General features: G+C 38.7%; 1 protein-coding gene and 1 non-coding gene across 5 annotated transcripts in view; one reads left to right on the top strand and one right to left on the bottom strand.

Moving 5' to 3' along the window:
• Positions 1–21,885, top strand: part of SF3B1 (splicing factor 3b subunit 1) — a 49,270-nt gene extending 27,385 nt beyond the window's left edge. The window contains exons 7-26 of one of the 4 annotated variants that reach the window (XR_013401773.1): positions 2,403–2,640; positions 4,041–4,253; positions 4,514–4,635; positions 7,142–7,339; positions 7,438–7,539; positions 8,846–9,025; positions 9,580–9,666; positions 9,793–10,063; positions 10,482–10,627; positions 10,723–10,869; positions 11,414–11,539; positions 12,053–12,274; positions 12,556–12,738; positions 12,824–12,935; positions 13,954–14,023; positions 14,411–14,531; positions 14,875–15,006; positions 17,545–17,817; positions 20,681–20,897; positions 21,401–21,882. Coding sequence is in view for 2 of the 4 variants with exons in the window: in NM_001265963.2 (NP_001252892.1) it covers positions 2,403–2,640; positions 4,041–4,253; positions 4,514–4,635; positions 7,142–7,339; positions 7,438–7,539; positions 8,846–9,025; positions 9,580–9,666; positions 9,793–10,063; positions 10,482–10,627; positions 10,723–10,869; positions 11,414–11,539; positions 12,053–12,274; positions 12,556–12,738; positions 12,824–12,935; positions 14,411–14,531; positions 14,875–15,006; positions 17,545–17,817; positions 20,681–20,897; positions 21,401–21,559 (3,249 nt within the window). In the remaining 2 variants the exon portion in view is untranslated. 4 annotated transcript variants of the gene reach the window in all.
• Positions 7,765–7,900, bottom strand: LOC114671609 (small nucleolar RNA SNORA4). The gene has a single exon (XR_003721643.2). It is a non-coding gene; the product is annotated as a small nucleolar RNA SNORA4 (small nucleolar RNA).
• Positions 21,886–24,137: the final 2,252 nt, after the last annotated feature.

Raw genomic sequence — 24,137 nt, 5'->3', positions numbered from 1 at the left:
TTATAGAAACTACAGAGACTTGGCCAGGCACGCTGGTTCATGCCTGTAATCCCAGCACTTTGGGAGGCCAAGCGGGCAGATCACCTGAGGTTGGGAGTTTGAGACCAGCCTGGCCAACATGGTGAAACCACGTCTCTACTAAAAATGCAAAAAATTAGTCAGGTGTGATGGCAGGCACCTGTAATCCCAGCTACTCAGGAGGCTGAGGCAGGAAAATTGCTTGAACCCGGAAGGCAGAGGTTGCAGGGAGCTGAGATCGTGCCATTGCACTCTGACCTGGGTGACAGAGTGAGGCTCTGTCTCAAAATTAATAATAAATAAATAAATAAATAATTCAGAGACTCAAGACTTTTTTTTGTTGTTGTTCTGTTCATTTAATACAACTGTAGTCATAAATGTAGGAATTAGATAATAGAATTTATTTCCCATCTTTCCTTATAATTCAGCAGGAGGGACAGATGCCAGAATGGAGATTTTAAATGATTTGTGTGCTTTATTTACCTAATCCAGAATTTTTCAACGCTGAGTAACAGTAATATCTTTTTTTTTTTTTTTTTGAGACAGAGTCTTACTCTGTCACCCAGGCTGGAGTGCAGTGGCACGATCTTGGCTCGTTGCAACCTCCGCCTCCTGGGTTTAGGCAATTCTCGTGCTTCACCCTCCTGAGTAGCTGGAATTACAAGTGTGCACCACCACACCCAGCTATTTTTATTTTTTATTTTTAGTAGAGATGGGCTTTTGCCATGTTGGCCGGGCTGGTCTCAACTCCTGGCCTCAATTGATCTGCCTGCCTGGCCTCCCAAAGTGCTGGGATTACAGGCATGAACCACCATGCCTGGCCCTGAGTAGTATCTTTTTAAAGGAAAAACTATTGAGTCTTAAACTTGTTTAATGGTACCATGCAAATTTGCAAACATAAAGGTCGATAAAGTCCTTGTGTCTATAAGAGCTCCCAACTTTCCCAATTTTTTTTTTTTTTTTTCTTTCTGAGACGGGATCTCACTCTATCACCCCCGCTGGAGTGCAGTGGCATGATCTCGGCTCACTGCAAACTCCGCCTCCTGGGTTCACGCAGTTCTCCTGCCTCAGCCTCCCAAGTAGCTGGGACTACAGGCGCCCGCCACCTTGCCCGGCTAGTGTTTTGTATTTTTTTTTTAGTAGAGACGGGGTTTCACCAGGTTAGCCAGGATGGTCTCGATCTCCTGACCTTGTGATCCGCCCATCTCAGCCTCCCAAAGTGCTGGGATTACAGGCTTGAGCCACCGCGCCCGGCCGAGCTCCCAACTTTAAAACAAATATATAAAGTACATTACATAACCTATGGAATACTTATGAGGCAGTATATAATTACAAATTTTGTTTTCTTTACACTCAACTCTATGCTACTTTGATATGATACTGTCTTTATTGGTGGAGATTCTTTTGCTATCACATGCAGTCAGTTGTCCAGCTGTTACTCTGTGAAGTACTGTGGAACCTTTGATGTTACTTAAACCCACCTCTCAGCCTGGGCAGCATAGTAAGATGCTTATCTCTCCAAGGAAAAAAAAATTAACCGAGTGTGGTGGTGTGTGCCTGTATGTAGTCTCAGCTACTCAGGAGACTGACATGGGAGGATCGCTTGAGCCTGGTAGGTGGAGACTGCAGTGAGCCGTGATTGTGCCACAGCACTCAACCTGGGCGGCAGAGTGAGACCCTCTGTCAAAAAACAAATGAAAACCCACCTCTCATCTTTTTTCATTAATCTTACCAGCCTCAGCTAGGGTAATATTATTTGCTACATATGTAACTGTAAATACAAACTGATCTCAAGATTACCCAGGAGGTGGAGCTTGCAGTGAGCGGAGATCGTGCCATGGCACTCCAGCCTGGGTGACAGAGGGAGACTCTGTCTCAAAAAAAAAAAAATTACATAGGTAATCTGAAGCATGCTTATATTAATTAAACACACACAATTGAACAAAACATCAACAGGACTATTTTCTTAGAACGCGTGAATTCCTTCTCCCCTAAATATGTGTCTCTAAGCCCCACTTTGAGAAGTACTAATGTAATTAGAGCTGAAAGCCTTCGATTACAGATCTAGACAGAGAAACCTTATTGATTTCCCCCAAAGTCACAGAGCTGTTAATGGCATATCAAAGATTCATACCCAGAATATTTTGTTTTTTTAATCTGGAACTTTTGTCAGTGCTTCGGATTGAAACTTTACATTGTTTTTAATCATAAACATTTGCTAGAAAGTAGGTATATTTTCCTATAAGTAGAGGTAGTGTCCTCTAACTTAATTAATTATAGTACATAGAACTAAAACATTTTTCATTTAAAGTTTTATTTTATGGAAATTTTCTAACTATTTCTATGTGGGTGTGTGAAATAAATTTTTTTTTTGCTTTTTTAAGACCCCTGGGCATACTCCTTCATTAAGATGGGATGAGACACCAGGTCGTGCAAAGGGAAGTGAGACTCCTGGAGCAACCCCAGGCTCAAAAATATGGGATCCTACACCTAGCCACACACCGGCGGGAGCTGCTACTCCTGGACGAGGCGATACACCAGGCCACGCGACACCAGGCCATGGAGGCGCAACTTCCAGTGCTCGTAAAAACAGATGGGATGAAACCCCCAAAACAGAGAGAGGTACTTCTAGTGGAGTATGGGTGTGTGGGTGAAATGTTGAGTGGTATGTTTACAGACTGAAATGTGTTCTGTTTATTCCTGGGTGGACGCATATAAGGGGACAGATTAAGAACAGAACAGATCATATGCTTGATTTTTTTTTTACTTCTTGAAGAGGTTTAAGATTTAAGGAAGAACCTTAGGCTAAAGTAAAGTTAGTAGGCCGTAACCTTTGATTTTGTTGGTTTCTTTAGAGACAGGGTCTTGCTCACTGTAGCCTTGACATCCTAGGCTCAAGCGATCTTCCTGCCTCAGCCTTCTGAGTAGCTAAGACTATAGGGGCATGCCACCATGCCTGGCTAATTTTTTTTTTTTTTTTTTTGAGACAGAGTTTTGCTCTTACTGCCCAGGCTGGAATGCAATGGCGCGATCTCAGCTTACTGCAACCTCAGAGATGGGGTTTCTCCATGCTGCTCAGGCGGGTCTTGAACTCTGGACCTCCGATGATCCGCCCCCCTCGGCCTGCTGAAGTGCTGGGATTATAGGCGTGAGCCACCGCGCCCAGTCCCCGGCTACTTTTTAAATTTTTTGTAGAGACAATGTTTTGCTTTATTGCCTAGCCTGGTCTTGAACTCCTGGCTGGGAGGGGTGATCTCCTGCCAAAGTGTTGGGATTACAGGCATGAACCATTGTGCCTGGCTTACCCTTTGTTTTTTATTATGGAAAAATGTACCTAACATCAAATTTACTTTTTTGTTGCTCTTGTTGAGACAGAGTCTCACTCTGTCACCCGAGCTAGAGTGCAGTGGTGCGCTCTCACCTCACTGCAACCTCTGCCTTCCGGATTCAAGAGATTCTTTTTTTTTTTCTTTTTTTGAGATGGAGTCTCACTCTGTCGCCCAAGCTGGAGTGCAGTGGCGCGATCTCTGCTCACTGCAACTTCCACCTCCCGGGTTCACGCCATTCTCCTGCCTCAGCCTCCCAAATAACTGGGACTACAGGCGTCTGCCACCACGCCCGGCTAATTTTTTTGTATTTTTAGTAGAGACAGGGTTTCACCGTGTTAGCCAGGATAGTCTCGATCTCCTGACCTTGTGATCCACCCGCCTTGGCCTCCCAAAGTGCTGGGATTACAGGTGTGAGCCACCGTGCCCAGCCAGGTTCAAGAGATTCTTTTGCCTCAGCTTCCTGAGTAGCTGGGATTACAGGCACCCACCACACCTGGCTAATTTTTGTATTTTTCGTAGAGACGGAGTTTCACTATGTTGGTCAGGCTGGTCTCAAACAACTTTAAATGGGTCACCATTTTAGGAATATTCTGTTTTAGAACTTGATAGTTTTGAGTATAATTGTTTGAGAATAAAGAATATTATTTTAACAGGAATTAAAATTGTGGTTTTACTCACTCACTCTTTTTAAAGATACTCCTGGGCATGGAAGTGGATGGGCTGAGACTCCTCGAACAGATCGAGGTGGAGATTCTATTGGTGAAACACCGACTCCTGGAGCCAGTAAAAGAAAATCACGGTGGGACGAAACACCAGCTAGTCAGATGGGTGGAAGCACTCCAGTTCTGACCCCTGGAAAAACACCAATTGGCACACCAGCCATGAACATGGCTACCCCTACTCCAGGTAGAACTCTCTCTCATTGGAAATAATTGTTTTTTTCTCCATAAATTATTTAATTTTTTTTCTTTGTGGTATTCTGCGTGCTATTAATGTCAACTTCTAGCAAGAATAAAGAGATATAAAAATTTAAGTCTTGGTTTGCATTTATAATGTAAAGGCAAAATAAATAATAGGGTTGATCTTAATTCTCTTTTATCTCAGAGATATATGTAATAATACAGTCTTGCACTATAGAGTATATAAAACTTTGCTTTTCTTGGTAGGTCACATAATGAGTATGACTCCTGAACAGCTTCAGGCTTGGCGATGGGAAAGAGAAATTGATGAGAGAAATCGCCCACTTTCTGATGAGGAATTAGATGCTATGTTCCCAGAAGGATATAAGGTAGTACATCAAATATGATGTATTTAGGATATGCCTTTATTTTAAATAGTGAAAAAAATTGATCGAACTTGCATTGGCTTTGCCCAAATTCACTATTGTCATTCCATTCTCTTAGCTATTTCCAGGTATATTTCAGTTCCAAATAGAGATGAAAAGAAATGAACAACATGATTCTATTACTATTTGAAAGACATCTGGAGGACTTGTATACAGGTCTATTGGTTATACTTTGAGAACTGCTGGTGCTTCAGTTTTCTAGCAGTCCCAGGAATAAGCTTATTTAGATTGTGGTTATTTTACTTGGTGCTTCACCAAGATTTTGTATACTTAAGTTTATGGATTGTCAGTGGACACAAAGAATATTTTTTTTTTTTTTTAAGATGGAGTCTCATTCTGTCACCGGGTTGGAGTGCAGTGGCGTGATTTCAGCTCATTGCAACCTCTGCCTCCCACGTTCAAGCGATTCTCTTGCCTCAGTCTCCCGAGTAGCTGGGATTATAGGCGCCTACCACTACGCCCGACTGATTTTTGTATTTCTAATAGAGACAGGGTTTCGCCATGTTGGCCAGGCTGGTCTTGAACTCCTGACCTCAAGTGATCCATCCCTTTTAGCCTCCCAAAGTGCTGGGATTACAGGCGTGAGTTACCGTGCCCAGCCTTCTTTTTACCATGTAAACCTAAAATTTATTTTGAACTATAAAATTTTCTAGGTACCTCGTACTCAGGGAGTATTTGTTAGTCTGAAGATAGCCTGTGGTCATATAGCTGACATCATAACCAAGGGGAACCAGATAACTTTGTAAGTCATCTGATGGCCTTTACAGAGCTTTTTCTGTTAATGACTATTGATTTTTAACAGTTCATGCATGTGTTTTTTGTTTTATTTTGTTTTTGTTTTAGAGACAGGGTCTCACTGTGTTGCCCAGACTGGAGAGCAGTGGCGCTGACATAGCTCGCTGCAGCCTTGATCTCCTGGGCTCAAGTGATCCTTCTGCCTCAGCCTCCTGAGTAGCTGGGGCTATGGGCATGCACCACCATACCTGGCTAATTTTTTTATTTTTTGTAGATATGGAGTCTCACTGTGTTGCCAGGCTGGTCTCAAACTCCTAGGCTCAAAGTATCCTCCCACATTGACCTCCCAAACTGCTGGGATTGTAGGCATGAGGCACTGTGTCCAGCCTTGTTTTGTTTTTGATCCCTGTTATTTATGTTAGAGTATTTGTTTCAAGTTTGCATGAAGTTTTGCCTTAAAGCTTTTCGTAGCCTCCACACAATGCTGTGGGTATAGATACAACTTACTGTTGACTGCCTGAGTGTCTTTCTCAGTCGTAGTCATTGATTTCCTTAGAGTCACTAGGAGGAAAAGTCTCCCTTAGTGAATCCTACTAATAAGCAACATCCTTACTAGTGAATGTAAAAATATAGTAGACCTTTAAATCCTTAATGGCAAGTGATGCCTGTGGACTTGACATTGATTTCCCTAGGTCTCACGTCTATACAGTATCCACTTTATCCAAAATGCTAGTGGTCTGCTGGTGCAGACATTAACTAGCAACAAAAAATATCTGTACAAAGTGCAGATAGCATCAATGTAAATTTAACATAATTTAATCTTTAATAGACAACAGTTTTAGGCTCACTGACATGTATAGGTTTATCGATATCCCCAGGAAGCTGTATTTTTTTTCTTTTACTATATATTAAATTATATAAAATAGAAATGGGGTCTTGCTGTGTTGCCCAGGCTGATCTCAAACTCCTGGGCTCAAGCGTTCCTCCCATCTCAGCCTCCCAAAGTGCTGGGATTACAGGCGTGAGACACCACACCTGGCCTGCCCAGAAGTTCTGTTTTTTTTTTTTTTTTTTAAGTCTGTTACCAGCTTTAAAAAAAAAAAAAAAAATTCTTTGTGATTTTCAGCCTGCATTTTTTGAAATTTTACTTGTTTTGCAAAAGGTTTGATCAGGTGGTGTGTATTTTACAGGGCTTTGGCAAACATTTTGGTTTTAGTTTTTATGCATTTAACTAATTTTTTGTAGAGTTTTACACTTAAAAGATTTTATAGTACAGGAATTTATGTGATATTTTAATACTAAAATAAAACTTTTTATGTTATATGCCCCATATGAGCTTATTTCCATTTTATATAAATACTTATGAAATGTTATTTGCTCGACTAGAGCAGTTTTTTGGAATTGCTGACTCAGATTTTATAATTTTCAAGTTTTTAATAATTTGACATTTTGACCCACAACATGTTTGAACGTGATCGGTATTTTCTAAGCTCTTGTATTTCCTCAGTTCCCTACACCACTGATATAATCAGTTAGCAGATGAGAAGCAGATATTTTAGGTTTCTAATTAAGATAGAAAAGCAAGATAGATGTTGTCTCCAAGCAAATGAAAATCTTATTAGCTAATAAACTAAAATATTTTAAGTGCAAATATTGATCCTTATGCTGTTTTTTAAGTTAAGAAAATCCTAAACTGTCTTATAACTTTTATCAGGTACTTCCTCCTCCAGCTGGTTATGTTCCTATTCGAACTCCAGCTCGAAAACTGACAGCTACTCCAACACCTTTGGGTGGTATGACTGGTTTCCACATGCAAACTGAAGATCGAACTATGAAAAGTGTTAATGATCAGCCATCTGGAAATCTTCCATTTTTAAAGCCTGATGATATTCAGTACTTTGATAAACTATTGGTAAGTGATACTAGCAGAAATAAACTATTACATTTTGTTCCAGAATTATAAATCATAACATTTCAACTTCCCTTAACATTTTTTTCTTTTTACTGTAGGTTGATGTTGATGAATCAACACTTAGTCCAGAAGAGCAAAAAGAGAGAAAAATAATGAAGTTGCTTTTAAAAATTAAGAATGGAACACCACCAATGAGAAAGGTAAGTCTCAGTTTGTTAAATTGTCATGTTTGTTGCTTATTTATTTAAATAAAAAAAAATTTTTTGTAGTTTTTGTAGAGACAGGGTTTTGCCATGTTGCCTAGGCTGGTCTCAAGTGATCTTTCTGCCTTGGCCTACCTCCTAGAGTGCTGGGATTACAGGTGTGAGGCACTGCACCTGGCCAAGTTTATATTTTTAAAAATGTTTTTAATTTTTTCACCAGGAAAAGTAGGCCACAAAATAGTACTGAACTATTGGTATAACCCGCTGGAGTGCGGTCTTTCCTTTACTCTTCCAAGTAGCCCAAATTGGTAAAGGTTATTTAGAAAGCTTTCCCCACAAAAAAATTAGCTTTTGGTTGTGTTATATTTTTGTGTTTAGGAATTTATAATTACTTTCTTCATCTTTATCAAGGACATAGCATGATGGAAAAAAATTAGTGTGAAGGATTTAACTTTTTTGCTTGTTTTTGTTATTAATATTATATATATATGTTTGAGACAGGGTCTTGCTGTCTTGCCCGGGCTGGAGTGCAGTGGTGCAGTCTTGGCTCACTGCAACCTCTGCCTGTTGGGTTCAAGCAATTCTCCTGCCTCAGCCTCCCAAGTAGGTGGGACTACAGGTGTGCACCACCACGCCCTGCTAATTTCTATATTTTTAGTAGAGACGGGGTTTCACCATGTTGGCCAGGCTGGTCTTGAACTCCTGACCTCAAATGATTAACCTGCCTCAGCCTCCCAAAGTGCTGGGATTACAGGCGTGAGCCACCGTGCCCAGCCGTTTGTTTTTATTATTTAAATACTCCAGGGCTCAAGAGATCCTCCTGCCTCAGTCTCCCAAAGTGTTGGGATTACAGGTGTGAGCCACCATGCCCAGCTGGAGTTAGCACAGAATTCTTTGGTTAAAAAAGCTAATAAAGATGCTGAAATACGAGATTCTCCATTTCTCAAGGCCTTTAAAATATGCTTAAAGCTTGAAGATAATTAGTGAAATTAGTGAGGGATTATATTAACACTATATGTGCCTTGGAAATGGAAGATACTTTAGGGGAAGTGAAGGCTAATTTGGTACATACCTCTGTGGTTCTTTTGTTCTATTAAATTACTCTTTTGAATTAACATAAAATATCTATCACAGTAGTTGAAATTCCAGAGTAATTTGGATGGAAATGCACTCATGCTGTCTGTGTAAAATGTGTGTAAAAGTAAACACATATTAAATTATGGAAAATCTTCTTTGAGTAATTTGCTCATTCAAAATGCTTGATTGTAAAGAAACCACACCTATACTCTGCTCTTTTTCCCAGGCTGCATTGCGTCAGATTACTGATAAAGCTCGTGAATTTGGAGCTGGTCCTTTGTTTAATCAGATTCTTCCTCTACTGATGTCTCCTACACTTGAGGATCAAGAGCGTCATTTACTTGTGAAAGTTATTGATAGGATACTATACAAACTTGATGACTTAGTTCGTCCATATGTGCATAAGGTTTGTTCTTAATAGTGTTTCTGATAGTTTTAATATTTTAACTTTTTCAGTTAATCAATGTTAAATTTACATATCCCTCTAGACCTTTTTCTTTGCACAAGTACACATCATACATGTACAAATACAGTTTTATACAGATGTACAGACATTAGTTTTTATCATCTTTGCCATAAGACATTCATATTATTTAATATTTTCATTTGCTTTTATTGAGATTAGATTAGGAGGAGAACATATGTGATTCTGTACTGTGCCAGTTAGTATTAAGAACCAGTTTTTTCACCGATGTTAATTATGGTGCAGTATGTTCATGGGGCATATAAGTTATTTCTTTAAAAAATATTGAATATTAGTGTGTCACTAATAGCTCTCTTAAATTTTCATCTCTATCTGGAGTTTGAACTTGTGTAATTAAAATTCTTAAACAATTTGTCCCTTGATTAACGAAAATCCTGATAAATCTAAATTTCTTGTATATGTTTAATTCTGTACATGAGTATTTCATCAGTAATTGATGTGAAAGTGTAGCTGCTTCTCTTTTTTCTCTTTTTCAGATCCTTGTGGTCATTGAACCACTATTGATTGATGAAGATTACTATGCTAGAGTGGAAGGCCGAGAGATCATTTCTAATTTGGCAAAGGTATTTACATTTAATTTCTAGAGAAGACAATTTATTTCTGTTTATGGAATTATTTGATTATGGAAGGAAATGGTTGAAGATTAATATTACCAACTCATGACTGTCCTTTCTTTGTTTACTTTTTAGGCTGCTGGTCTGGCTACTATGATCTCTACCATGAGACCTGATATAGATAACATGGATGAGTATGTCCGTAACACAACAGCTAGAGCTTTTGCTGTTGTAGCCTCTGCCCTGGGCATTCCTTCTTTATTGCCTTTCTTAAAAGCTGTGTGCAAAAGCAAGAAGTCCTGGCAAGCGAGACACACTGGTATTAAGATTGTACAACAGATAGCTATTCTTATGGGCTGTGCCATCTTGCCACATCTTAGAAGTTTAGTTGAAATCATTGAACATGGTAAGTTGTAATGTAACTTTTTTTTTTTTTTTCTCTTTAAGAGACAGGGTCTTACTATGTTGCCCAGACTGGACTCAAACTTTTGGGCTCAAGTGATCCTCCTGCTCAGCCTTCTGAGTAGTTGGGACTAGAAGTACACACACAGCCTGTCTACTTTTAATAGACAGCTGTCCTAAAATTTGGGCTACTGATTTGGGGAGATAAATGGAAAGGCATAACTGTACAAACTATAGATTTTATGATGGGTTTGTAATATTATCTGCTAACAGGCTATGGTTCATATTTTGCTTTTACCTAATTTTAATGTGAACGTATTCTGTAGTTTGGCTAAATAGTTGATATATTGTGAGAATCTGGATGACATTGTGTGACTTAGGTAATGTTGGGGCATAGTTAAAACCTGTGTTTGGTTTTGTAGGTCTTGTGGATGAGCAGCAGAAAGTTCGGACCATCAGTGCTTTGGCCATTGCTGCCTTGGCTGAAGCAGCAACTCCTTATGGTATCGAATCTTTTGATTCTGTGTTAAAGCCTTTATGGAAGGGTATCCGCCAACACAGAGGAAAGGTAAATCCACCAATTACCTTTTGATTTATCTTCATTAAAGTTAAGGTGACATAAATCTAAATTACTAAAGTACATATATTTTTATTTAAAAATAGGGTTTGGCTGCTTTCTTGAAGGCTATTGGGTATCTTATTCCTCTTATGGATGCAGAATATGCCAACTACTATACTAGAGAAGTGATGTTAATCCTTATTCGAGAATTCCAATCTCCTGATGAGGAAATGAAGAAGATTGTGCTGAAGGTAATTATTCCAGATTTGTTAATGTAAACTGGATTTGTTTCATGGTTCTAAGATAATTTTTTTTGTTTTTTTTTTTGTTTTTTTTTTGAGACGGAGTCTCGCTCTGTCGCCCAGACTGGAGTGCAGTGGCGCGATCTCGGCTCACTGCAAGCTCTGCCTCCCGGGTTCACGCCATTCTCCTGCCTCAGCCTCCGGAGTAGCTGGGACTACAGGCGCCCGCCACCACGCCCGGCTAATTTCTTTTTGTATTTTTAGTAGAGACCGGGGTTTCACCGTGTTAGCCAGGATGGTCTCGATCTCCTGACCTCGTGATCCACCCGCCTCGGCCTCCCAAAGTGCTGGGATTACAGGCTTGAGCCACCGCGCCCAGCCGGTTCTAAGATAATTTTAAAGTGTTTTTTAAAAACAACAAAAAAACTGTATGTTACACCAGTACTGTTTCATTTGTTTTTAAATTTTATTTTTTAAAATTACGTAATCAGCAATGAGTAGTCTGTTCATTTCAAGTCAGTTGATTTATTATTACTATTTTTTAACCTTTTAGGTGGTAAAACAGTGTTGTGGGACAGATGGTGTAGAAGCAAACTACATTAAAACAGAGATTCTTCCTCCCTTTTTTAAACACTTCTGGCAGCACAGGATGGCTTTGGATAGAAGAAATTACCGACAGGTAAGCTTTTATTTTAAAAGAATATTCTCAAAAATCCTTTTGACTTATTCTTTAGTCGACTTGAATGCATATTATATTTTACCTTAATTATCTCACAGTTTATATGTGCTTGATTATGAAAGGAGATGGATTTTAGTCAGCTAACTTCCATTTTGATTTTGGATTCAAGGATTAATACTCAACTGTGAGGAGATGGATTTTAGTCAGCCAGTTAACTTCCATTTTGATTTTGGATTCAAGGATTAATACTCAACTGTGAATTGATGTTTTTGTGTGGTGAATTCAGTGCTTTATCTGGCTAGATGAAACATGGACACAGTTTTACCTTGAATCATGTTAACTTACACTCATTTTTCTATGTTTGGTCACTTTTCTCTTCAACTTTAATAAATAGCAGTGAATCATTCTTATCATGTTCATTAGCTAAATAGTGTATTTAGAGTATTTGGTTTTCATGATGTTTTATGTCCTTGGAAAAGCAGTCTAAAACGTTTTTTTTTCTGTTCTTTTTAGTTAGTTGATACTACTGTGGAGTTGGCAAACAAAGTAGGTGCAGCAGAAATTATATCCAGGATTGTGGATGATCTGAAAGATGAAGCTGAACAGTACAGAAAAATGGTGATGGAGACAATTGAGAAAATTATGGGCAATTTGGGAGCAGCAGATATTGATCATAAACTTGAAGAACAACTGATTGATGGTATTCTTTATGCTTTCCAAGAACAGACTACAGAGGTAATGATAACTAATTATGGCACATTGCTACTGACTTTAATATTTGTAGAAAAACGTATTAGTTGTCAAGCAAATTTTTCTAGAATGCAATTGAATTTGAAGTAATTTTTAATATGCTCACTCGGTTACCAAAAAATGTTATTCTACCTCAAGTTTTAAGATTTGATGTAAAAAAACAACCACAGATGTTTGGGTGGTTAGAAAAGGTTGACTATTAGTATATTTCAACTGTGCAGTCATAAACCAAATGAATGTGTCTTTTTTTAAAATTTATTTTTTAGGACTCAGTAATGTTGAACGGCTTTGGCACAGTGGTTAATGCTCTTGGCAAACGAGTCAAACCATACTTGCCTCAGATCTGTGGTACCGTTTTGTGGCGTTTAAATAACAAATCTGCAAAAGTTAGGCAGCAGGCAGCTGACTTGATTTCTCGAACTGCTGTTGTCATGAAGACTTGTCAAGAGGTAAACTTCTTTTTCAAATTATTACTTCTTCACCAAATAGTTTAATGTAAATAGTAACATTTTAACATTCTTTGTTTTATTATAGGAAAAATTGATGGGACACTTGGGTGTTGTGTTGTATGAGTATTTGGGTGAAGAGTACCCTGAAGTATTGGGCAGCATTCTCGGAGCACTGAAGGCCATTGTAAATGTCATAGGTATGAAATCTGCTGGTTACATAAGACTTTTTCTTGTTTTAATTTTCTTTCTTTCTTTTTTTTTTTTTTTGTAAGTAAAGTCTTATTTAGGATTTGGGAGGTTTTTGTTACTTTTTTAAAAGCACTTCAATATTGTAGTTAAGTCGGGGGATGTCACAAAAGTTTTGTTTCCCAAAACCCATTTATATTTTACTTTAAAGAGAAAAAAAGGGCAAGTTTAGGACCTACAGGAGAGGTGGGAGTAGTCACAGCTCAAAAAGCTTTGAAGTCTTGGAATACAGGACCCTAGTAGAAATAGTGTTTCAGGTGAAATATATTCTGCCATGTTCTGCTGCGAGGGGGAAAAGGCAAACCTAAAGTTTTAATTCAGTTTTAGAACTATATGTGTATATTTAAACCTTGAATTAGTGATTATGACAGGTTTTTTACTTGCCATCAGTTTCAAGGAATATAATCAGAAAAGTGAACTGATCAAATTATTGTCTTTATTTACATACTCAAGTTTTCAATACTGTCCATTCAGTTTTCTAACCCAAAACACAGCTATATTACAAATGGTCTTGGATATGGAGAGCAAAGTTTTTATTCTGTTAGGGCAGTATGACAAAGAAAACAAATGGTTTCTTGTATTTAATCTTTTTTTTAAATTGATTATAACTGTTGCCAAATGTAACTCCTGCAGAGTTTAGAGGCTCTGATAACCTAGCAGAAGTCAAAATGGCTGACTGTGAGAGAGCCACTGTTTTTTCTTATTTTGTAAGAGGTATTTATGCAATATACATTTTTAAACTATTGTATTTGCATATAATCTCCAATGCAGCCCAGTGCTCTACTTGAAGATAGCCACTTGCCAAAAATCATTTACATGGGCACTTGTAGGTCTCTGGTTTGCAGGGAGTTTTAAACCATATTGTTTGTCAGAGAGGCATGGGAAGAGCAATGGAGAGAGAATCAGAGCAAGTGATTCTAGTTAGAGCAAGAGCCCCTGCCAGCTGCCTCCTTTTTTCTCTCTTCATAGGTGTAAATACCATCCAAGTATGCCCTGCATTGCAGGGAGACTGGAGATCTGTTTGTTTTGCAGTTAAAGGGTAAGGGGGCCCTTTCTGGAAATTTTTGCTTTATTTACTTGTTTACCTCTGGCTTATATTGTTGTGTACGGCCGGAACATAAGCTGTCCCCATATTTAAATGTCAGTGCACAAATACATTTCAGAACCAAACAAAACTTTTTTGTTATTGAGTATCCATCATTCTTTAAATCACTTCACTGATTTCTTTCATTTCTATACATAATCAAAAATTGTTAATAAAAGTTAAAAACGATTCTGAGTCTGGTCAGAATCCGCGGCTTTCTCTTTCCATAGGCAGCTGTAAGTTTATATTTATGCATAGTCATATATAACGTTGCTAAGTAAAAGGAAAGTGAACAAAAGTTGCAATTCAGATGTTGATAGTTTATTGACTTCTATTAAATAGGTATGCATAAGATGACTCCACCAATTAAAGATCTGCTGCCTAGACTCACCCCCATCTTAAAGAACAGACATGAAAAAGTACAAGAGAATTGTATTGATCTTGTTGGGCGTATTGCTGACAGGTAAGCAGATTACCCACACATTTTTATAAGCAGTATCAATTTTCAAATTTGGCCACTTTGTATTCAATTAGCAAAATTTTCTTAATGTCACTAATATAAGTGTATATGATTAGGCTGTCTAGTATTAATATTTTCAGTCAAATTTCAATTTGGATGGTAATGGGGTGGCCATGTAATTTTAGGACTAAACCTGTAAGACTAACTCTTCAGCCTTTCTGAAGAGGAATAACTCTTATTTAATGCTTAAAATGAGTTAACAATCATGTTTTTAGAACTGAATTTGCAAATTTATCCTTAAAACTTTTCCTAATGTCACAAATAATATGTGTATTTTTTAAATTAGGGGAGCTGAATATGTGTCTGCAAGAGAGTGGATGAGGATTTGCTTTGAGCTTTTAGAGCTCTTAAAAGCCCACAAAAAGGCTATTCGTAGAGCCACAGTCAACACATTTGGTTATATTGCAAAGGCCATTGGGTGAGTGTCACTTACTTCCATTAAAAAAAAAAATTATAATAAATTCGTTGTGGTGTTGAAAAATACTTCATGTAGAAATCTCTTTTGAGGCATGGTCTGAATAATGCAGTTGAGAAAGCTCTTCATTTAACCATTGACCTTCTGATTTTTGGAATGTATTCTTAAATTCAATTTGTGTGTTTGTTTTTTTTTTGAGACGGAGTCTTGCTCTGTCACCCAGGCTGGAATGCAGTGATTTGATTTCAGCTCACTGCACCCACCACCACCTCCCGGGTTCAGGAGATTCTCCTGCCTCACCCTCCCCAGTAGCTGGGACTATAGGCATGCGCCATCACGCCCAGGTAATTTTTGTATTTTTTAGTACAGATGAGGTTTCACCATGTGGGCCAGGCTGTTCTCGAACTCCTGACCTCAAGTGAGCCACCTATCTTGGCCTCCAGAAGTGCTGAGATTACAGGCATGAGCCACCACACCCAGCCTGTAGTCTTAAATTCTTAATTGAATTAAAATAGATGGAAGGGTTTAAGATTTACTTTAATTATACTTTAGGTGTTTTCAGGGAGGGAAACAGTACCATTTTCAGAAAAATACAAAATGTGTACTGGTCTTTTAGGATATTGCTTAAACTATTAAGGCAAATTTTTAGTCTCACAGCATCATTTAAGTCTCATATTAATGCTTTATGTGTTTTAAAAGTTGTATTATGGATTGTTTGAGCTCAGGAGTTTAAGGTTACAGTGAGCTGTGATTGTGCCAGTGTACGAGACCCTGTCTCTAAAAAAAAACAACAAAAATGCTATTCTAACATTACTCCACGGATTTAACTGAATTATAGCTGCTTTGTGAGATAATCTATGGTTGTTTGCTTCCATTCCATCACAACTAAAGTAGGAAAAAAGTCATTATAGAAAACGAGACACGGCCGGGCGCGGTGGCTCAAGCCTGTAATCCCAGCACTTTGGGAGGCCGAGATGGGCGGATCACGAGGTCAGGAGATCGAGACCATCCTGGCTAACACGGTGAAACCCCGTCTCTACTAAGAAATACAAAAAATAGCCGGGCAAGGTGGCAGCGCCTGTAGTCCCAGCTACTCGGGAGGCTGAGGCCGGAGAATGACGTGAACCCGGGAGGCGGAGCTTGCAGTGAGCTGAGATCCGGCCACTGCACTCCAGCCTGGGCTACAGAGCGAGACTCCGTCTCAAAAAAAAAAAAAGAAAAGAAAACGAGACACCACATGTCCATGTGGCTTAAGAAAATGTGTTCAAGGAATATGACATGTGAACGTCTGATTAATTAGGTAGAATTAACCAGACCACACCCCCTCCCCTAACACACACTAATTTCTCTCCTATTTTGGTAGCATAATATTTATTTCAGTGGTGATGGAGTCAAGAAATTTGTAGTGAATAGCTGTCATGCAAGCTTTTAGCCCCAATGTCCCTCTAAGTTTATGTCAAAGAAGAGGCAAATAGATGCAGCAAATTGTGTGGGAGGGAAGATAAAAGAAAAGAGATTTTATGGCCGGGCGTGGTGGCTCACGCCTGTAATCCCAGCACTTTGGGAGGCCGAGGTGGGCGGATCACAAGGTCAGGAGATCGAGACCATGGTGAAACCCCGTCTCTACTAAAAATAGAAAAAATTAGCCGGGCGCAGGGGCGGGCGCCTGTAGTCCCAGCTACTCGGGAGGCTGAGGCAGGAGAATGGCGTGAACCCGGGAGGCGGAGCTTGCAGTGAGCCGAGATTGTGCCACTGCACTCCAGCCTGGGCGACAGAGCGAGACTCCGTCTCAAAAAAAAAAAAAGAAAGAAAAGAGATTTTATATGGTTTATAATGGGAGACCACAATTCAGATATTCCCCTCACCACTCCTACCTAGTTCTAGTGCCCATTTTGACAACTCAGAATTACTCACTTTAAACATTTAGTTAAATTTCTTTATATTTCAGAAAGTTTAAAAACTGAAAATTACATATGAAAATTAATTTGAGTTAACTTACTTTTTTTTTTTTTTGAGAAGGAGTGTCACTCTGTCACGCAGGCTGGAGTGCAATGGCATTGTCTCAGCTCACTGCAACCTCTGCCTCCCAGGTTCAAGTGGTTCTCCCACCTCAGCCTCCCAAGTAGCTGGGACTACAGGTGTGTGCCACCACACTCGGCTAATTTTTGTGTCTTTAGTAGAGACGGGGTTTCACTATGTTGGCCAGGTTGGTCTCGAACTCCTGACCTCGTGATCCGCCTGCCTCGGCCTCCCAGAGTGTTGGGATTGCAAGCGTGAGCCACTGCATCCGGCCAAAATTTTTAAAATTTGTACAGCTGTGACCTCTGATCTTCTCAGAGTTAACTTTTTAAAACTGACCTTTTAATTTATATGAAATTTTAATGTAGAAACAATGCCAGTGACTTGGAAGTATTGCGTTTTATAAAATTACTGAGTTCCCTGTAATTATTAATATTTAAAAGTTTTCATCTTTATGCATTTTTTCTTCCATAAATTTTTGACTTATAATGTAACAGCTTGTTGACCCATTTTTTTTTTCAGCCCTCATGATGTATTGGCTACACTTCTAAACAACCTCAAAGTTCAAGAAAGGCAGAACAGAGTTTGTACCACTGTAGCAATAGCTATTGTTGCGGAAACATGTTCACCCTTCACAGTACTCCCTGCCTTAATGAATGAATACAGAGTTCCTGAACTGAATGTTCAAAATGGAGTGTTAAAGTCACTTTCCTTCTTGTTTGAATATATTGGTGAAATGGGAAAAGACTACATTTATGCTGTAACACCGTTACTTGAAGATGCTTTAATGGATAGGTAAGTGACTTGAACTGATGACAAGAAAATAATTATAACTCTTCCTTCATTTTAGAATATCCTGAAATAGTTATTAGATGACTTTTTACTGTAATGTAGTTAAAGAAAAAAATGCTAGCCTGGAGTCTTGGGACATCGTAAATATGACTTATTATTTTAAAATAATGTGCACACTGTAGTGATTCCCCAGACTTTCTTTCAAGTTCCCCCACCCCCTTTAAATCTCTTTTCATATCTGTTGAACTAAATACATTTTGAAAAGGGTTGATTGATAATCTTTTGTTTTCAAAATTGGTCAAATATAGTTAGAGGACATGATGAGCAGGAGCTAATCAGTGTGGCAGAGACCTGATCTTTTTAGCTTTTTATTGCAGGTAAAGGATAGGTTTCTCTTAAGCCTTTGAATTACTGAACATAGCCTGCCAGAGCTACACTCTTCCTATTGCAGGTCCCTGGTGTTTCAGATAGTGACCACCAGTACAGTACTGTTCGAGTTATTTGACAGATTGCTAATACCTTTTACCATCTAGACGGATGCACAGCCTTAAACACAGAAGTAACTGAAGAAAGTGCAAAGGAAAGTGCAGGCATAGTAAGGGAAAGAACCGTTTCACTGGCTCCTTATTTTTCAGGAGAGAGAAGTTACTCAAATCAGAGCCCATTCACATACTTTTGTGTACAGATTAAAGTTATTCATTAATAACCTTCTGAAAGGGAGACTTAACTGGACTTGACAAGTTACCAGAAAGTGTATATGCAAGACATGGAAGCAAAGTAAGAATTGTGCTCTGTAAAAGCCTGGCTGCCCAGGGCTAAAAAAAATGAGGGTAAATCACCCTTGCTCCATATTCCTCAGTGAGAAGTGCGTGAGGACCATAGTGCAGTCATTAATGTATGTCACCCGCAGTTAAAAACTTTGTTCTGTGTACTGAGAAGTGGAGGGAGTAATTCCATTGAAAATTACTAAATGAAAAGAATACTTCAGTTGGAAATTTTATTAATGAGGAATACTGCTTCATTCTTATGCTTAATGACATTATTAAAATAAGAAAAACAAGAATATTAGTAAATACAAGTATTTTTCTCTTTTGATATGGTCTGTGTTACTATCTTTGGAGCAAAGTGTGGAAACTCATTTTGTTTTTTAGACGGACTTTCGCTTTGTCGCCCAGGCTGGAGTACAGTGGCACGATCTCGACTCACTGCAGCTTCTGCCTCCCAGGTTCAAGTGATTCTCCTGCCTCAGCTCCCAAGTAGCTGGGACTACAGGCATGTGCCACCGTGCCCAGCTAATTTTTTGTATTTTTGGCAGAGATAGGGTTTCACCATGTTAGCCAGGATGGTCTCTATCTCCTGACCTTGTGATCCACCGGCCTTGGCCTCGCAAAGTTCTGGGATTACAGGCATGAGCCACCGTGCCTGGCCTGGAAACTCATTTTCATACCCGTTGCAAATCCCAGTGTGTTAGCCAATGAGCTCATACTTGGTTGAATAATTGTGGAATGAATAACTGATTGATTTTTCATGAACATAAACTCAGTTAACATAGGAGATGATAGTTACTTCTGTAGGTTTGAAAAAATTGTTGATCTTCCTCTCCCCAGATTGAGTTATTGAAACTTAAACTTTACTTGAGAAGGGAATTTAATTTTAATTTAGTTACCTATTATATACCAGTATCTGAAGTACTAGTAAAGATTTAAGTTTATAATCAAGAGTTTAAAATGATTTGGGAGGCCAAGGTGGGAGGATCACTCGACCCCAGGAGCTCAAGATCAGCTTGGGCAACATAGCGAGGCCCTCCATATCTCTAACAATAAACATTTTTTAAAATAATTTTTCTTTTTTCTTTTTTTTTTTGAGACAGAGTTTCGCTCTTATTGCCTAGGCTGGAGTGCAGCAGCACGATCTTGGCTCACTGCAACCTCCGCCCCCCAGGTTCAAGTGATTCTCCTGCCTCAGCCTCCCGAGTAGCTGGGATTATAGGTGTGCGCCAGAACGCCTGACTAATTTTTGTATGTTTAGTAGAGACAGGGTTTCGCCATGTTGGCCAGGCTGGTCTAGAACTCCTGACTTCAGGTGATTCACCTGCCTCGGCCTCCCAAAGTGCTGGGATTATAGGCATGAGCCACCAATGCCCAGCCTGAAAAGTAATTTTAAAAAAGAGAAAAAAGTTTAAAATAAGATATTACCGTTTATTATTCATACATTAGAATCACATACCTCCTCTTTAATAGCATAATAAAGCCAAGACTTCACAGAGCCCTGCTGCTCATATTCCTTTTAAAAGTTAATTAGAAGGCTAGGCGTGGTGGCTTACGCCTGTAATCCCAGTACTTTGGGAGGCTGAGGCGGGCAGATCACAATGTCAAGAGATCAAGATCATCCTGGCCAACATGGCGAAACCCCATCTCTACTAAAAATTCAAAAATTAGCTGGGCATGGTGGCACACACCTGTAATTCCAGCTACTCAGGAGGCTGAGGCAGGAGAATTGCTTGAACCTGGGAGGCAGAGGTTGCAGTGAGCCAAGATCACACCACTGCACTCCAGCCTGGGCGACAGAGTGAGACTCTGTCTCAAAAAAAAAGTTAATTAGAAAATATGGCTTAATTGTTGAGCAATAGTGAAGCTTGAGTCATTAAAGCAAAAGTTCTCAAGTGGAAACATTAGTTATTCTAAAGGATATATTAGACACACGAAATGTTAGGATGACTTCACATCTATTCAGTGCACTGAATTAGTAATTTCGTTTCCAATGGGCAGGTGAATATTTCCTGTAAAACTAAGACCATATCTTGAAGGATTTTTTCCCCTTTCTTATAAGACTGTATCTTAAAGGACTTTTTTCCCTTCCCTTATAGAGACCTTGTACACAGACAGACGGCTAGTGCAGTGGTACAGCACATGTCACTTGGGGTTTATGGATTTGGTTGTGAAGATTCGCTGAATCACTTGTTGAACTATGTATGGCCCAATGTGTTTGAGACATCTCCTCATGTAATTCAGGCAGTTATGGGAGCCCTAGAGGGTCTGAGAGTTGCTATTGGACCATGTAGAATGTTGCAGTATTGTTTACAGGTAAGTTAAAGTTGTTTTTTTTTTTAATCGGTGAATTTTTTTTTTTTAATAATACTTTAAGTTCTGGGATACATGTGCTGAATGTGCAGGTTTGTTACATAGGTATACATGTGGCATGGTGGTTTGCTGCACGTATCAACCCATCATCTAGGTTTTAAGCCCCGCGTGCATTAGGTGTTTGTCCTAATGCTCTCCTTCCCCTTTCCCCCCACTCCCTGTAAGTTAAAGGTTTTTAAAAGATTACTTAGCAAGAAAAGTAGTGTGTTGAATTAAGTTACTTTTCCTGATTATCAACAGGGTATATTGTGCCATATGGTAGAACAATTGTGTGGTGACGGGGGAGTGCGTTTTGTCTCTTCCATTTTAGCTTTGTATAATTACTAGGCCCCCCCCACTCCCCAAGGGAAATAATTTTGAATCATATCTTTATGATTTGTTAATTTTGTTAAGGTTATGTGTGTTCTTGAAAATTGAAATAAGGTAACTGTTCAATATTATTTTAGGGTCTGTTTCACCCAGCCCGGAAAGTCAGAGATGTATATTGGAAAATTTACAACTCTATCTACATTGGTTCCCAGGATGCTCTCATAGCACATTACCCAAGAATCTACAACGATGATAAGAACACCTATATTCGTTATGAACTTGACTATATCTTATAATTTTATTGTTTATTTTGTGTTTAATGCACAGCTACTTCACACCTTAAACTTGCTTTGATTTGGTGATGTAAACTTTTAAACATTGCAGATCAGTGTAGAACTGGTCATAGAGGAAGAGCTAGAAATCCAGTAGCATGATTTTTAAATAACCTGTCTTTGTTTTTGATGTTAAGCAGTAAATGCCAGTAGTGACCAAGAACACAGTGATTACATACACTATACTGGAGGGATTTCATTTTTAATTCATCTTTATGAAGATTTAGAACTCATTCCTTGTGTTTAAAGGGAATGTTTAATTGAGAAATAAACATTTGTGTACAAAATGCTAATTTGTGTGTGTTTTTTGAACATGACTTGTAAAATGCGGAACTTTGATAAAGTATTGGTTTATGTGGAATAAGTGGCTTAATTTCATTTTCTGTCACCTGGTTAATAGAAAGTAGTTAGCCAAATAAAAATTATATGAAGTGATGGCATCTTTGTCAAAATTCCATTGTTCTGTTAATAATGACAGCAAGAACAGTAGCCTCAGGAGGTGTTCCCCTCAAACTAGCACAACCATTCCATCATCATAGAAAAGTAGCACTTTTGCTAAACTGTCTTGAATATTTTGTACTTACATAGCGCCTTTCATCTCTTGATTTCTCAAAATGCTTTATGAACATGTTTAAAGGAAGTGGTTTAAGTCTTGTCCAACGCTTGAAAGTCTGCTGTGTTTAACAAGTGAGAAATTTAACTTTACTTCAAAACTGCTTTCTGCCTATTAGGAGTGAGGATACCTAAGTAATGCTGATAGAACAGATTCCTTATGTACTGTGATAATATACGGTGGCAGCAGCTAAAATGTCTAGGTTTGCTTAGCTTTGTATTCAGTAATAAGTTGATCTAAGAGTTCAGCATATACTGAATGAAATGCCATTTAATGATAGAGGAACCAAGCATTAAGGCAGTACTCGACTTAATTTTTTTAGCAAATATGTAAAGTATATTTTCAACCTTTTATAATGTTATGGCCCCAAATTTCTTGGTGTTGGCCTTTTTACTACCTATACTATTTTTACTATTTTGTTTTGTCTCCATGTGGTAGTACTTCTGCGAACGCTAAAGAGAAAATAAATTCTGCAAACAGCATTAGCATATAACTACTACTGTAAGTAAAACTACCTGTTAACACTTGAGGAGTTCCTGCTTCGGAAGCTTAGTTAAGAAACAGCTTGTGGCCGGGCACGGTGGCTCACGCCTGTAATCCCAGCACTTTGGGAGGCCAAGGCGGGCCACAAGGTCAGGAGATCAAGACCATCCTGGCTAACACAGTGAAACCCCTTCTCTACTAAAAGTACGAAAAATTAGCCGGCCGTGGTGGCGGGTGCCTGTAGTCCCAGCTACTTGGGAGGCTGAGGCAGGAGAATGGCGTGAACCCGGGAGGCGGAGCTTGCAGTGAGCCGAGAAGGTGCCACTGCACCCAGCCTGGGCCACAGAGCGAGACTCTGTCTCAAAAAAAAAAAAAAAAAAAAAAAAACAGCTTGTAATTGACTTTCAACAAATCGATACTGAGCATTAACGGTTTCCAACTTGGATTTGTAATTCCTCCTCATTCCTTGTATGACAACTTTTTGAAAATATGTCACAATGTAGTAAAATTAAACACTCCAAACATCTTTCTGTTACAAGTTTTCAGCACTACTTCTATGCAACTTTAACTCTCACTGCTCTCTATGGTTGATGTCAAATGACCTTCAGTAATGACTGAGAATTGAATACAAATAGATTACAAAGTCAAAATTTGATGTTGTATCACTTTGGAAATTTTAATTATATTTTCAGTTCAAGTACTTAGTAGCTTACGTTTGCTTGGCCTCTGGCTTTTTATGGAAAATAGGCTTTGTAGTGGCAGTGTGGAGCAAAGGAGACTGTTAACACCTTAAGTAACTTTTTTTACTGATGAAAATAATTTGAGGACAGGAGGGAAGTAGTGAAAGCTATGACCTAAAAAATTGGGACGAAATAGAGGCTCACAGATACTTGGATTATTTTATGTGCTTATTATTAAATAAGGAAAGCATTTTGTGATACATGGAAGACGCTATGTGAAGTTTTACCTATCTTCTAAAAGACCTTTTCTTTCGTATTTTCTTTTGGTGTTTATTAAAGCCGAACTAAGAAGGAAATGTTCTTAGGGACACAGGGTGGGTTTTTCTGTGGGCCTTTGTTGGTTTTTCTGTGGGCCATCACCCTCTAATGGAATTGATCTCTGGCTGTTTGTTTTTTTTCATATTGTATTTTTAAAATTTGTTGTACGGTGCCCTGTGAGCACCAAGTACCACTAGATGAATAAAACGTATTATATCTAAAGTCTTAGTAGACCAATTTTTAATCTTAGTTGACTCTGTATTGTTATCACACTGCACTCTGTTGTGGTTGTGCCATTTTTGCAATATTGAGCTCTTTCGGTTGTTTTCAAAATAAGGGAACTTAATGTTGAAAAACCAGAGAACTTTTTCTTAATAAGAAACTAAAAATGTTGCAGCCACATAGGTTCAGTTCGGCTCTTTGGTTTCCAGTGGCTTTCAAATCCCCT

Source organism: Macaca mulatta, chromosome 12 (assembly GCF_049350105.2).
Source record: "Macaca mulatta isolate MMU2019108-1 chromosome 12, T2T-MMU8v2.0, whole genome shotgun sequence".
In the NCBI taxonomy this organism is placed as follows: domain Eukaryota; kingdom Metazoa; phylum Chordata; class Mammalia; order Primates; family Cercopithecidae; genus Macaca; species Macaca mulatta.
This window is presented reverse-complemented; position numbering and strand designations above follow the sequence as displayed.